The 15393-nt window shown below is 48.2% G+C and overlaps 6 protein-coding genes across 6 annotated transcripts; 2 read left to right on the top strand and 4 right to left on the bottom strand.

The window, feature by feature from the left end:
- Window positions 1–1195: 1195 nt before the first annotated feature.
- FPRO_13025 (putative fructose-2,6-bisphosphate 2-phosphatase) lies at window positions 1196–2684 on the bottom strand (the record flags this gene model as incomplete). The annotated part of the gene is made up of 4 exons (XM_031223606.1): window positions 1196–1714; window positions 1764–1877; window positions 1929–2518; window positions 2579–2684. The coding sequence occupies 4 exons, from the start codon at window positions 2682–2684 to the stop codon at window positions 1196–1198; spliced, it is 1329 nt and encodes a 442-aa protein (XP_031088948.1).
- Window positions 2685–6276: 3592 nt separating this feature from the next.
- FPRO_13024 (uncharacterized protein) lies at window positions 6277–7750 on the bottom strand (the record flags this gene model as incomplete). The annotated part of the gene is made up of 3 exons (XM_031223605.1): window positions 6277–6581; window positions 6631–6778; window positions 6839–7750. The coding sequence occupies 3 exons, from the start codon at window positions 7748–7750 to the stop codon at window positions 6277–6279; spliced, it is 1365 nt and encodes a 454-aa protein (XP_031088947.1).
- A 2035-nt stretch (window positions 7751–9785) lies between these two features.
- On the top strand, window positions 9786–11195 carry FPRO_13023 (uncharacterized protein; the record flags this gene model as incomplete). The annotated part of the gene is made up of 1 exon (XM_031223604.1): window positions 9786–11195. One exon carries the CDS (start codon window positions 9786–9788, stop codon window positions 11193–11195), a length of 1410 nt encoding a protein of 469 aa, XP_031088946.1.
- Window positions 11196–11514: 319 nt separating this feature from the next.
- FPRO_13022 (uncharacterized protein) lies at window positions 11515–12354 on the top strand (the record flags this gene model as incomplete). The annotated part of the gene is made up of 1 exon (XM_031223602.1): window positions 11515–12354. One exon carries the CDS (start codon window positions 11515–11517, stop codon window positions 12352–12354), a length of 840 nt encoding a protein of 279 aa, XP_031088945.1.
- A 259-nt stretch (window positions 12355–12613) lies between these two features.
- On the bottom strand, window positions 12614–12949 carry FPRO_13021 (uncharacterized protein; the record flags this gene model as incomplete). The annotated part of the gene is made up of 1 exon (XM_031223601.1): window positions 12614–12949. The coding sequence occupies one exon, from the start codon at window positions 12947–12949 to the stop codon at window positions 12614–12616; it is 336 nt and encodes a 111-aa protein (XP_031088944.1).
- Window positions 12950–14028: 1079 nt separating this feature from the next.
- Window positions 14029–14385, bottom strand: FPRO_13020 (uncharacterized protein; the record flags this gene model as incomplete). The annotated part of the gene is made up of 1 exon (XM_031223600.1): window positions 14029–14385. The coding sequence occupies one exon, from the start codon at window positions 14383–14385 to the stop codon at window positions 14029–14031; it is 357 nt and encodes a 118-aa protein (XP_031088943.1).
- Between the last annotated feature and the right edge of the window lie 1008 nt (window positions 14386–15393).

The following is a 15393-nucleotide window of genomic DNA, read 5'->3' as shown; positions in this document are numbered from 1 at the left end:
TCTTCCCCATGCCTCTGAAGGTTCTGCCCTACAAGGCCAAATCAGGTAGCCATGCTAGGGGGGGAATAACACGAGACTGGATTTGGTGGTAGATCGGTGGGTTTTGGTGTAAGCCAGTCTCATGTATTCCCCCCCCCCCCGAGGCCATGGTAGGTTTGGAGCGAACATGGCGCACTATGTCTTCAGAGGGTTCAGAAGATATCAATATGAATAGCACAGGAAGGACTCAGGAACGGCTTAAGACCATGAAAAGCACTCTCTATGACGCTATCTAAGAGGTCGATTGACCTCGATAAGTCTCCAACACTTTGGGTCGGTACCAAAATCGACCCCACCGAGTAACTACCGGCGCACGCTTCTCTTCTTTTCCGCGGTCTCCACCTCGGCGAGCCTGATGAGGTATTGCTGGGATGTTGAGGGCTCTCCGATGCCATAGTCGGTGCAGGAGCCTACAGACTTCGTGCGATGGTCGGATATTGAACGATCGATGAGCAATTATCAGCTGAGGAGATAATGTCCATCCATGATCTCAGTGTGTCGCCCCCAGTCGTTCTCGATATTGATTGTACTTGTAGACCATCATCTTACATATGAGTTAAAGGGAACGAATCATTGGATATTACGAGGGCAGTAAAGTAGCATCCTAGTTATTAGCCAGGACACAATAACATCCTAGACGGGGGATCACAAAACCTGGCATTCCATATCAGGCATTGCCACAACAATTTGAATTTGTTCTCAACCATCTGCACTGCTCAACTTCAGTTTACTTAAAGGACAATTGCTCTCATATATAGCCATCATGATTTTGTGATTCGTTCTGTTGATGTGCTTCGATGTCATTTTTATATAGGCACTAATCATTATCCAGCCCGATCCACTATCAGACAAATAGCAAAGAACGCCGTTGATCCTGTACAGAGCCGTACCGAAGCCCTACCATTGTGCCTTTCGTGGCATTATGCCGTGTATGTGTCTACTCCCGAGCCCTAGGTTCCTGCGGATATCGTACGAGCTCTCTTCTTCATAGCAAGTAGTCATAGAATGCTCGTCAAAAATGCTTTGCCGTGTCATCGTACCCCTAAATCTGTTCCATATGCACGCTCATTTCAAATCGTAACAGTCATCCACCGGGCGCATGTTCGCCGTATACTCAAGTACACTCTTGTCAAACTTGAAAATGTTGTATATCGTATTACATGACACCAGGGGCTGGGTTCTCGTGCTTGGCGGTGCTGCCCTTGCCTCTCCAGGTGCTGACAGCAGGAATATTGGCCTCATAGCGAACTTCCTCGGTACCGTAGGCTCCTGGGGTAAGTTTTATCAAGGTGTGTAGGGGCACATTCATCCAAGGGCTCTTAGACTGGTCCTTCTTCATGAAGTATGCATATATACATCGTAACACAGCTTGGTGGGTAACGATAAGAATATCTTCACTTCGTTCCAATTCCATGATGATGGGTTCAAGGCGGATAACAACATCACGGTACGACTCCCCGCCACGATATCGGTAGTTGTACTTGTCTTCATCACGGGCGGCAAAGTCCTCGGGATATCGGTCCTTGATCTCCTGGTACGTCAAGCCGTCGCATACTCCTGAGTCAAGCTCATCGAGCGCCTTCCACTGGAGTTGATTGTAGTGCTGGGGAAGGAAACGAGAAGTAGCAATAGTGCGTCGCAAAGTTGAGGTCCATACTGTTAGTGGTCGATCGTCCTACCCAGTGTTAGCCACATAGAAATTGTTAGGGTGCGGCTGGACTTACACCAACTGATTTTCGGACGAGCTCAGGAAGTTTTCTCGCATACTGTTCACCACGAGGAGAGAGGAGTGTATCACCGCCAATTCTTCCGTCAATGTTATACAAGGATTCGCCATGCTATAAAGATTGTCAGTGATTGATTTGATCGCGCAACGTAATCGCTCTTACTCTTGATAGCCAAACTGAACGAGGACGGATGTGTAGATTCATAAGATAGTACACAATGCGACTTTGGAGATAATCTCGGATACGGCTGATAATGACTTGCTTACCGACATCCATGATCTTGAGGTAAGTTAGGTGAGACTCTTTACCATCAGCGTCAATGGTGCAGTACACCTTTTCGTAGTTGCGAATGCGGTTACGGAAATCGAGGGCGGCAGTCTCAGGATCCTGTCCGCGATAGTCCGGGCTGGTAGTCTTGACATCTCGGATATTGGCCATGATGAGCTCTTCGTCGTCGCACTTGCTCTCGACAAAGAGAACCTCGATACCGTTTTCGTTGCAGACCTCCAGGACCCACTTGCGGCGTTCCAGAGTAGAATTGGTAGCATCAAGAATACCAACAATGCCGCCAGAACGAAACCAGGCGAGCATGTCGGCAACAGCAGCCTCGGCGGCAGCACGACGTGTGCGTTCTCCTTCGGGATTGTTGATATCGAAAAAATCGGCCGTGGGTTGTGGTGCATCATTGCGGCGGTAGTTGCCAACGTTGAAAGTCTGTGCAGGAATGGAGAGCCACTGAAGATATCGCTGAGCTGAGAAGTTGGTTAGCTATGATGGCGCATGATGCAGATGCAGATAGAAATGGAACCTACCTCTTTGGGCAATATAACTCTTGCCTCGGGCTGGTAGACCGACCATGACCACGCAGATCCTGGTATCTTCGGCCTGAACGCCGACACCGTTAGTTCGAGAAGGCATCGTGGCTGACGGTTTGCGACAAATTGGGTGTAAGTTGCTTGGGCGGTGAAATTGAAAGCGACTGCTACTGAGCAGAGCAATCAAGGTTCACAAACGAGAGCCAGGCACTGATCAAATCTGATGAAGCTCCAATACTGCAGAGGCATCAAACAAAGAAGGGGATGAGATTGGAAAGACGACAGTCTAATCGAAGACGAGCAATAGAGTGTAGGAGTTTGAATGCTAGTGGTCGTGTGAGCCGAGGTAGACTCTACAGAGGGGAGGGTGAGTGAAGAGAAAGGAAAGACCTGGGTGATTTCTTTCCGATGACTGGATCCGAAGGTAGCCAGCCAGTTGGTTGAGATCAGATGAGGAAGCCACGGCACGTAGATGGATGGTATGTTCCTTCCCGTCCCAACGGAGTAGATTCACGTCGATGATACGCCAAGTTGACCCAAATGAAGTGGCCCCAATGCAACTTTGCTCGATGCAGTAAATAGAGCCAGTCGAAGCTCTATCGGCCTGTATATGCAGCCCCAAAGTTGAACTGGCCGAGAAGAGCAAGATTCAGATGGATTAGATGTGATCTGCAGTAAAGGCACCCGGGGCAAGGGAACCAAGACTTCGGGGAGAAGCTATCTGAGGATGAAGTGGGGGATAGAGTGAGGGGTCGAATAGTGAGCGAGCGGTCTATGGATGAAAGGAAAAGAAATTGAGATGGATGGACAGCAGCAGCAGCTTTAACTAGTTGCTCTATAGAGTAGCAACCGTGCCTGGGGTAGCGTAGCGAATAGTTCAAGGGACAGAAGGCCGATGAGGATAAGAGAGGTCAAGTGACAGAAGTCCAAGGTGAAGTAAGGTAAGGGTATGCAGGTAGCTACGGTAAGGTAAGGTAAGGTAGCTCGGGATGAAGATGGAGTCGGTTTTGAGGCTAAGAGGGGGACCCAACCAGCCGAGTATCACACTTGATACGGTGCAGCTTATCGCTGCTATAGCAAGAAAAAAATACCTGTACTTTAGTCAAAGTAATTGAGTTTGCTCCATCACAAACACGAAAGAGAAAAAAAATTCATGTTGAGCATGCGGCTTGCATCGTCTTTCTCAAGGTCGTGGCTCCATCATGAATGACGATGGAATGGAGACAGGCCAATGGGATTACGTCGTTGCCCCGCTAAAGCCCGCGTTTCTGATTCACTGTCGCGGGCCAAACCTCCCCGCCGCCGCTCGGATGGACGCCGTGCGTGTCTGTAGAGGCCCCGGGACGGTCGAGATGCCCTGTATGGTGGTGGCTCGGAGACGGTCCTGTAGGGGACGACAGAAGGTCGGGTGCTCCAAAACCACTCCTGAATCTGACTTCATCATATCCCTTCCGGTCCCTTACCGGGGGAACCTCCACTCTGTAAAATTTCCATTTCCCTTTGCCGATCAGATGGTGGGGGAGGAAAGCCGCAGACCTGCCCACAGACTTGTACGTAGCCGCTAGCTCAACCTTCGTTGCAGCTGTCTCATGGTGACCTGCCTCCGGATCCTCCCGGCATGGTCCCGGAGACGGCAACCAGATGTCAGGCATTTAAGGTCAATCTTCGGCGTCAAAAGCTCAGAAAGATGGTGTTGAGGATATGCAGTAGCCATTGAGAATATTGCCCTTGGTTGTGTGAATTTAGGCATTTCACCCCAGACACCGACAAGACGCCGAGCCCAGAACCAACCGAGTCAGCTCCAGTAAACAGGCATTGATATTGGTATTGGCGTGGACATCGATAGATCCAAATCTCATCACATATGTCCCGTGCTCTTACCCGGGCCGTCAGCCTCAATTCATGGTCAAATGTTTGCCTGGACCCGTCTGTCTGGGCGCAACTACAGTACGGTACGGTATGCTGCAGGAACCACCACCAGCTGCCGCTCACGAGACCTATGCTGAGCTCCGGGTCTGTCCGAATTGGCACCACCGGTATCATGTCATGTCGCGTCGTGCTGTTGCGATATCATGACTTTGCGATTGCTTTTTGAAGGTTCCCAGGTGCCGTTTTCTGGGGTACGTTCTCGGCCGATGTTTGCATTTCCAACGCATGTTATATATGGGGTCATCCATCTTCTGACCCGTCTTCCATTCGATTTGACGTTGTGATGTGATGGTAGATGCACCTTGAACCTCCTTCTCCCCCAAGCTCCCAGGCTTTCCGGGCGTGGGGTCCCCTCACCCCAGGTTTGGTTGCTTTTTTGCGGCTTTCTGTCGTGTTGCGCTGCTGCCCTTCCCTCACACCGCCTTGCGGCCTCACGATAACGAAATTTGGTGGATCGGATTCCTTCGCTTGAACACTGACAATGAATCAAAGAAATATTTTATCTCGTACCTTGCTAAAGGCAAAGGTATTTGCACGACCCCTTGTCCGTATAGGTGACGGAGGCCCGGCTGCGACACCTCTCATAATTTTCTTGTGCTTCGGCCCGTAACGTCAGATGTCGATGACAAATGTTGAAGTGGTAAGGTTTCTCTCTGGTGATTCTGTATCCGAGCCAAACAGGATGGGATGTGCCAGGCCAGGATGTCATTGAAGACGAGTCTTGTGACTTGAGTCGAATGCTTGACCTGCAACGGAGGCAATCGTGAACTTGTGAAAATGGAAGACAGCTAGAAACAGCAGGATAACTACCACGAACTACCTACCTTCCATTGCGGGTTATCGCGATAAGCATCCCACACAAAATCACACGACGAATCACGTTCCACTGCAGATACACGATGGTGTTTGCATTGGATCTTTTCGTTTACAGTTTCACTTGGGCTCTCTCTGGTCATCGGGGGAAGCAAACTTCTGTCTCTCAATCAAGGTGCCAAAATAATCAGTCTTAGGCTCTAACTAGTTTGTACTAAGTCTACTTGATCTTTTTGTCGCTTGGAATATGTTCCTGAGTTTTCTTGCCTCCTCTTGTCTGATTTCGATATGAATTTACATGGAGATTAGATCAGATAACAATTAATCCGAGGGTCTCACGCGTCGTTTAATGAGAGTTCTACTCCAGTATTGGCTAAGATCAAAACTGAATTTTATCTTGTGGTGACTGACATTCTCACTGTGGGATGATGCTGTATAAGTGGCAACCGAGAAGAGACCCCATATGCTTCAAGTGCCGATTCTTGTTTCTGCCTAATTTAATAAACCCCGCTAATCTGTACGAATTGAAAAATGAAATCGGTCAGATCGTTCTCAATATAATTCTGGTAATAAAATTCAACGAAGGGGGTAGGAAGACGGCAAATGCCAACACAAAGACGAGCATACATGGATTCAAGCCATCGATTCCCATTCTACCGCAGTCTTCTGATTAGACTGTTTTGAGCGTTAGCAATCATCTTCAAGCACATGTCGAAGCATGGTGTTGAAGGTTGAGGAGGAAGACTGACAGTCAGACGCATTGTGGAATAACAAGACAAAGTCTTGTTTCGTACGCTAGTGTCAGCTAACCGATCTTGTTCATATAAACACTAGATGCATGATGGTAACAATTTCTGCTTCAACCAGTGTATCTTACACCTTTGACATTCTGCCTCTACAGGGCTACATCCCTTGTTTGCTCCTTAGGTGACAGGCTTCCAGGACACAGACAGCTATTTGGAGTAGAAACGCATCTCTGCGCCACCCACATCAAAGACAGCCACAACGTTCTGCAAGAACAGATCCCCCAGAATATATGGCCCAGATCCTCCTGTCGAAATTGCGATTGCACACTTCCCAGTCACCGGCTCGGTGAAATCCTGATAGATCAAATCAGCTGGGTTGATCCAGAACCGAACCCCTTTGATGATGACCGCAAAATGGGGAGGGATGGCATCGCAATCGACAAAGTAGGCACTCCATTCAAACATCCACGTGGCTGGGGGCTGGAAAGCTTTGGCAATGGCTTCAGCCAATGCTTTTAGAGCTGTTAGTAACCATCAGGAACTTGAAGCGGGTTAACTGACGAGGAGGGATATGCATCATTGTAGTCCCCGTGTCGACGATGTAGGGGTATTTTGCGGTATCTGTTGTGCTTCCCCATTGTAAGCCATCCGGAATGATGGTGTAGAAAGACGGTTCCCAGCCAGTCTTCTCACGCTCAACGAGTTTGGCCTGCAAGTTTGTTAGAAACATGAACGTTAAAAAGACACTCTCCCTGCAGGATCAACTGACAATGATGAGATCTGTTCCTGCAAACGACTTGGGTCCCCATGGCATAGGAGGAAGGCCGCCCCAAGCCAGGATGCCATCGCTGGTGTTTCTTTCGATAGAAACGCTGAAGACAGGATCGACAACGCCCTTTGAGATTGCTGTAGTAAACCAAGGCGAGTAAGGGTAATTGTTCCATTCAGATTCATCGGATGTGTCGTTGGGGTCACCGAGGTAGGCGCTTGTTAGAGATGGATAGGCAAGGCCTAGAATACCAACAGTGGTGTTGTCGCCACGCCAATAGGCTCTGCTGGCCAAGCCGACTTGCTGTTTGGGGACCAAAATCCCACCACAAGCGATATCAGAGACTCCCATGGGGCCTGATACATCCTCTCCAGAACCATAACGGCGATGGAAGTAGACTTCAGAGATACCATGATTAAAGTTCTCGATATGGGGTTGACCGAAACTGCATGGAGATTGGGTTTTCCTCACGTTGCCCGATGCATCCTCACAGGTGAATCCAGTCTTGGCAGCCCATGTATCAGAGCTTCCGGTGTCGAAGATGAGCCAAACCGGAGTGTCATCCCAGGCGCACTGGATAGCATACGCAGTGGAGAAGCTCCCGACAGCAGAAATGTTTTGGTGAGGGACGGTACCCTTTCCGGCTGCTGCGAGATGGGTTCGTGTCAGATGGGAGAGAGCAGATCTCGGATGGGAGTTGGTCTTGTTCTTGAGGCTCTTGAGTCGCGACATGCGAACACCGGTGCGATCAATAGTTTTGGCGGAGATGGCTCTGGCTCTTTCGAAGGAGAAGCCGTTGAGTGAAGTTGAAATATCCCAGTGTGCCTGAGCAACTTGATTGCCTGCCACGGCAGCAAAAGAAAGACATATGGTGCTGGCGAGGAGAACGAAGATGAAGTGAAGTGATCTCATCTTGGTAATGAGCACCTTAGGTGTAAGGTTATCGGTGGAGGTTAGAAACGGTGAGGTTGTTGATGCAGGGGATAGGATGTGATATTCAGAAACACTCCGAAATTTTGGAAAGTGGTTTACCTGTGCCTCAGAATTCAGACTCGCGGGTAGCAGGCACGTCTCTTGGCAGTGCCCTGGAGGTGCCTTCCTTCTCTGACTCGGCTACATAGGTAGGTAGGTACCTTGGAAGGTGCAACAATACCTAAGAGAAGACTCGCTGAAAAGACAATATTCCTGCTATTATGGCGTAGCTTACCTACTTACCTACTAACCTTGGATCAGTCCTATACCATATATATCCCTTGCTTGGCTCTTGTGATTAGAAGACTTTGATCTTCAAATTGCTTGGGTGCTCGAGGTGTGGTTATCTCGTAAACATATATACATAGGTAGGTACTCAAGGTCATGGTCAATAATATCATGTCCTTCTTTGGACTGTGATCGGACTTCTTCTATCCCTGACACATCAACCTAACTGTGGACTTGGTAAGTAGATAATTCAATGAATGGGCAACTTCAACTAAGAATATCCTGTTATTTCATATCGTTGCTTACACTCAGATCTCGCAGATCACAAATCGCATGGTCATGCGTCAACAAGTCTGATCATATACAGAGCTCATAAACGATTTTTCTCGTCAGGATTGTAAATCTCAAATGCTTCCCAGAATCTCTGATGCATGGCAGAGAAACACGAATGTACTGCAAGTTCCCGGAGAACAAGACATTGGCAGCTCAACGAATAAGACCTCCAGATCCGGTGCTACATCCACCATCACTCAGACTTGTTTACAGGTTTCAAGAGATCATCATAGTAGGGCGATTGAGTTACCGACTGGTTAGAATAAACGAGAAGCAAGACACTACGCTGACTACCCAACTAATTCTCGCAAGCCTACTACGAGGCTGCCTATCTGAAACTTGATCTATACAAAGCAACCTCACTATAGCATTTGCACTTTCACGTCAATTTGTTCTATGGGCATTTGACTCTGAAAGCAGTCCTAAGTCTCACTACTTTCCAGTAGTAAGCTATCTCACTGTCTACATTGTGCATTATTGATCTAATGCCTCAAGTATCACGTCAGCAACGAATTGGGCCATCACTGAATGAAGTTCCTTGTCTTGAAGCCAAAGCACCCCGCTGACAAAGACTAACCTTACACGAATTTCTAAATGACCGCGCTTTGTCCTCCACCTGGCACATGTATAAAATATATTGGTTCATCCTTAGAACTCCTAATGCATTCGTTGTCAGTGCTTTAAGTACATTCACTTCCAAACTCCGCAACAGATCTCTATCTATTATCACCCCCTTTTCTACAAATACTTTCCGAAATCAAACGAAAATCTCACCTTGCCTCCAGCACCCACTCGCATATCGTAGAGATTAATAACTTTTCAAGGAAGAGGGGGTAGATGTCATCATCTTGCACAGCCGAGATAGGGCTGATGCACCGCTACACTACCACGATAGCGCGGCGCTTGTCATGTTCAACTCCATAACGCCCCAGGATATATTGGCTCAGAAGCCGAATAATGGCAGGGCTGGAGGCTTGGACGCTTCCTGGATTGCCAATTGTGGAACTCAGATCATCTTACAGTAAGCAGACTTGCATATAGGGGTATCTCTAGATCATCTCTCGAGACGTCAGTTCCGGGGCTTTGCTACAATGTCAACATCCGGAAGGTCTTCCTGGAACCTTGCTTCATGAGGCTTAGGTTTTCGGAAACTATGAGCTTTCATTGGTTTTCATTGTCAACAGCCTGCATTTTGTCCCAGCAGCTGAGCATACCTGCAGGGCTCTCAGCCTTTGAGAAGCCGAGAGATATAGTATCAAGAATGATGACTACCTCAGGATGCTTCCAATTAATAAAGGGATGCATCTTCTCTCTTGTAATTACCTGTCTCCCGAGTGTTGCTTTCATAGCTCTTGTTGTACACCCATTCTTGATTTCTCCTTGACTATCCTCTCGCCCTCTACCTCACACGATCATGGCATCCCATCTATCTGATGTAGTTAAAACAGCTACTGGTATCGAACAGACAACAATCACCGGCCCAACCAATACCAGTAAACCCCATCTTGTTTTTGGTGCAACTCCTGTGGACGGCCACACGTACCCCTTGATTCGAATCGCAGAAGATCTCGTCCAGCGTGGCTTCGAGGTCACTTTCATCGCCGGCCACCAATTCGAAAAATCAATCACAGACGCCGGTGCTCGACATGTTGCCGTCCCACCTCTAGTGAGCCCCAAGCTTATGGCAGAGCGTGAGGCTATCCCCGCCGGCATTCCTCGGCTTCTTTATGATATCAGACATATCTTCACTGGACAAACCCCTGAGCGCTGGAGGATCCTCAATGGAGTTCTCGAGAGCATCAGAGCTGAGGACCCAGAGAGGGAAGTGGTTGTTATGCCAGAGACGTGCTTCATGGGTGCCAATCCTATCTCTCTCGGTGGGCCTCTCCCCAAAGGATACACCAAGCGGCCCATGGTAATCAACTTGAATCCTATTCCTTACATGGCTACCAGCATCGACACTGCGCCTTTTGGTCCGGGTCTTCCTCCTGACTCAACAGAATCTTGCCATGCCAGAAATCAATTCATGAACCAGATGATGGTTGGTGGACCTTTTGCTGATGTTATCGCCCATCAGGAAGAGGTTCTCAAGAATCTTGGCGCCACTGAGATTCTAGAGCCTCAGATTCCTTTTCACCATTGGATGCTCATGCATGATCTTTCGATCCAAATGTGTCCTCCCAGTCTCGAGTACTCTCGATCTGATGTGCCATCCAACGTCAAGTTTTCAGGTTGCGCAACACCCAAACCTATTCCTGCGGATTTTAACTATCCTTCTTGGTGGGATGATGTAAAGCGTGGTGACCGACGTATCATTGCTGTAACTCAGGGAACCATTGCTCGCGACGCAACCAATCTTATCATTCCTACTATTGATGCGCTCTCTGACCGCGATGACCTCCTCGTGGTAGCAATCCTCGGGCAAAGAGGTGCTTTTCTCTCTGACGACATCCCTATTCCTTCCAACACCCGCGTCATCGATTACCTCCCCTACGACGCTCTCTTACCTCATGCTTCAGTGTTTGTCATGAACGCTGGATATGGTGGCTTTCTTCATGGAGTAACCAACGGTGTTCCTTTGGTTCTTGCAGGTGAGACCGAGGACAAACCGGAGATTGCAATGCGCGGAGAGTGGAGTGGTGTTGCGGTCAACTTGAAAACGGGTAGGCCTACACCTGATATGGTACGGTTAGGTGTCGAGCGTGTTTTGAGAGATGATAGCTTCAAGAAGAGGGTTGATGAGATCAAGGCCGAGAATGAAGCAATGAAATTCTTTGACTTTATCGAGGAGCAGGTTCTCTCTGTTGAAAGCTTTGAGGCATGATTTGCTTCGGCATACGATAGTCTCGGCATCACTCATAATACATTATTTCTGAAGAAACTGAACCTATGATTGATGTTGATGCCATGTGTAAGAAAAAGTCTCCGAGGGCCTCCGGTCCATCGACTCTGTTCCTCCGTCCGGCTCCGGCTCCAGCGGGGCCGCGGTTCCTTAAATAGGCCGATTATTACGGAGCATCGCCCGGAGGGGAAAGGTCTTTATATCTGATCGTTTATATATAAAACAGACTTCTAGAGTCGCCGGACCAAGTCCAAGGCTTTTTGATCATTCAGGCCCAGAGCACCTCAATCAGGGCTTCATCATGGCAACCTCCAAGACCTCGCCTCTGGCTTTCATGCATGCTTTTAGTCCAGCTGTGTCATATTTTCGGCCCGGTATAACAACATCAACAACTCCCAAAACCACGACCTCTGGTGATCCTTCACTCATTATCATTCTTTCGTGGTCGGAAGCTCGCGATATTCATATAGCAAAGTACATCTCTCAGTATCGCGAGCTCTATCCAACATCTGCCATACTCCTATTCCGCGCTTCCACTAAGCTATACATTCAGCCAGCCCTACGTCGTCGCCTGTTTGAGCCTGCTTTGCCAATTCTACAGTCGGTTGACACCAAGGAAGATTATGCACCCAACTTTCTCATCCATATCTTTTCCAACGGGGGTGTCAGTTCTGCTGCCACGCTTTGGGAGATATGGGAAACTTCACTAGGCGGGAAACCAATTCCTCGACATGCTGTCGTGATGGACTCGTGCCCCGGGTACTTCCATTGGAAACGAGATCACCATGTCCTCTCAACCGGGGTCCCGCCATTTCTATCCCCCGTCGTCTGGGTGTTCCTGGGCTTTGCATGGGTGTACTACAAACTATGGTTAGGTGTGGAACCACATACTGCCTATGCCTCGGCTCTCAATACGCCTGAGAGAATCAGCCGGGAGACTATGCGGGTATACATTTACGGAGATGCAGACCTCTCGGTTGGTTGGGAGGATGTTGAATCACATGCCCAACAAGCAAAGGATAACGGCGCTGTAGTCAGAACAGAGAAATTCGCTGGAGGTGCCCATGTCGCTCATGTCAGAGTTGATGCTAAGAGATACTGGAAGGCTGTCCAAGAGACTTGGCAAGGGAATGAGCTTTAGATTAGATATTCATTCTTGTGTATGAATATAATAGACATTATTGAGTCTATACATAGATATATTACATTCGTTCAGTATGGTTGCGTTGCCTCCAAGATCCTGAAAGTCCCTGCTCATTATTAAGTACCACGGTTTCTTCTCATCTCACGATAGAACGTGTATATGTCGATCGTCGATAGTTCAGTAGAAGATCAGCCTGTCTGTCCCATTATGCCTAGTTCCCGAAAGAAAGCCCGACGCCGATAAGTGTATGCTTTGTTCAAGTCCTCTGCTTCTTGGAGGCATCGCTGGATTCTCCTCGCTCCCCAGCTGTTCTCTTGCCGAGGCTGCTTTGTGTTTGTGTTTGTGTTTGTGATATCTGTTGAAATGGCATTCTGTGACTCTCATCTAATCCTCCGACGCCCTCGTCTTCCTCATGACATACGGAGCATTCTTGGCTGAAATCGTGCTCTTGGACGAGGATACCTCGGCGGCATCCACCAAACCATCCGTTGTTCTTAGCCTCAAGGCAGGACAGTTCTTGGGTCAAGTCAACCCAAGTCTGAGGCTGGTCGCAACACGTGCAATGTCCTCTGAAAATCATCATTCGGCACATGTCTGCACTAAAGAATTGGCCGGTGATACCTCAGCGATGCGTGGCACGATACCACGATGTTAGGCGTAGAGACTTGTTGGAGAGTCAGTGTCTGTGAGTGTAGGCGTTTGTTGGTGAGAATTACCTTGTCTTGGCGGCCCTGCTTCTTGTATTGGGAATACTCGCGATGTCTCAGTTGGGGAAGATGCCGAATACCGAATTGGTGTCTTCATCAAGCGATGCTCTGTAACGTGAGACGCGAGACGAGTGAGTGCCGAGGAGAGTAGCAAGCCACAATGCAACGTCGACGTTGATGCCAGAGAGAAAGCCACAGAATTGTCGATGTTTCTTTGATATGCAATTCGTGGGTAATAAAAAAGCAACAAAATAAACTTGGCGTTGGTTGGTTCGTTGTTAATTGATAGCCACCAACAGCAAGGCAGCAAAAAGGGTGGTGTTGAAATAAACCAGTAAACGTTTGACACCAGTATGAAATGTCGTGCTAAAGAGAAGAAGGAGAAGATCTACCGCGGGAGATGAAGAATTAAAAATCGCCGTGCCGGCCTGGCCATGGGATAAAGTGATAGGACATGGTGATTTTAATATACCTAGGTTTACATAAGAAGCTCTGAGGATGGGTGAGTGAGGCGCAATGATGGACGTGCTACAGCATAGACTACACCCCGCGATAAAACATTCGTAATTCGACGAGGCAGCGGCCAACTCTAATTACTCCTTTTTCCCTCTTTTCTACACCCCTACCTAGGTACTGAAACGTCACGTCACGTCACGTCACGTCACACATACATACATACCTAGATGCAGATACAACATAAAACAGCCAGAAACGGACGTGTCTTAAAATTTGGCACTTCCAGGCCTCATCTCACCTCTGATGGGCACGTTTAGGCAACGGTTGTCATGAAAGGTCCAAGCGATAGTTATTCAGCTGCCTCGCATCAACACATCACTTCCAGTTTCATTCTAATGTTTCATTTCCTCCCCTTGGCTTTAGGGCAATAAGCTTTTCTCCAATGCTAGGGCATGTATGTATGTATGTACATACATCCATCCGTATGGTATGGTTTTGCCACACCTAACTAACTAGTACTGTAGTAGTTGGTTTCTCCTTCACTGCCACCGCCTGACAATTCCCGAGCCCTTCGCTTCTGAGTTCTAGACTCTAAGTTTGAATCCTGCTCTTGAAAGTTGACCCATTTCGTGGGGGTCCTTTGTGGGTTCTCGACCCTATTCTGGAAAGCTTTATCTTCGGCAGTAACCGATATCATGGTCTCTACTGTTGGACCTGGTGATAGCTTCAGATAGTTATTTGGAATTACAGAGACGTACCGAGTCTCGTCGACTTGCCGAGGCATTATCCAGAGGCAAATGAGGCCATTCGCAAAATGCTGTCTTCCCGGAAGACTAACGCCTTGATCTTCAAACACCACAGCCATCATCATCACACATGACGATCCTGCTAAGCAGGGTAGGGTTCTCATGGCGGTGATCAAAAAGCCCCATCTCCTCGGCTCTTGTTCTATTGAGTATCTTCAGTGGCCACGGGAAGACGTTTGCTGGGGATAACCTTTCGCGGCTCGGGTTCTCATCCCCAGAGTCTTTGGCGTGTTGTGCCTGGCATGAGAGGCTGAGCTAGAGCAAACTCCGGGGCATTTAAATTTAATTCCATTTTGAACAAAGGATTTCGATTAGGGCATTGTTTAGCATACCCGCAATTCCTGATTCCGTGAGCTCATGATGCTAATCTTTGGCTAGACTTTGTATAATCCTCCTGCATGATCTTGATATCCAATATCACGATGATATCTCCCACCTTAGGCTTCACATGTGCCGATTTCTTCGTTCTGTATTCCACCAGCCACCGTGACTGGAATTTCTTGGGCCTCCACAGACCATCATAAAGCCTACTAGCTCTCCCACTATTCGTCTCGGGGCGTCATATCAAGTACCCAACCAACGTTCTACGGGCGTAGCTCACTGGTTTTATGCTTCTAGACTAAACGTCCGTCAGTTTCATCCAAACACTCTCTGATCTTGGGTTTCAACGTTCCTGAGCTCACATGTACCGAGTTCAAATTTGACGGCTGAGGTTTAGCCGTTGATCATGATGAATCTGAGTGCCTCGTGCACTTACCCTCCGGCGAGCTTCCTCCGGTGGACAGCCCGAACACTGAGGTGAGAAGTGTTTTTTTACCAGGTGGTGTAATGCGCTCGTGATCTCAAGTAGGTCAAGATCCGTTGCTTGATGTTTCTCCAGCTCTAACTCCTGGACTTCGGGGGAGACACTAGAAAGATGCAGTCCACTTTAGCCAGTGTCTCCAAAGACTTTCTCTCCTCTTGAGACTTCAGAGACTGCTCAATCACTCTTCTGCGGCTCCAGGATGACATATTTTCTCCTTGGATATCCTATTTTTTTTTTTTTTTTTTTTTTTTTTTTTTATTTT

Source organism: Fusarium proliferatum, assembly GCF_900067095.1.
Source record: "Fusarium proliferatum ET1 genome assembly, contig: FPRO_scaffold013, whole genome shotgun sequence".
Lineage (NCBI taxonomy): Eukaryota > Fungi > Ascomycota > Sordariomycetes > Hypocreales > Nectriaceae > Fusarium > Fusarium proliferatum.
The sequence above is the reverse complement of the archived record's forward strand: the minus strand, read 5'-3'. Positions and strand labels throughout refer to the sequence as shown.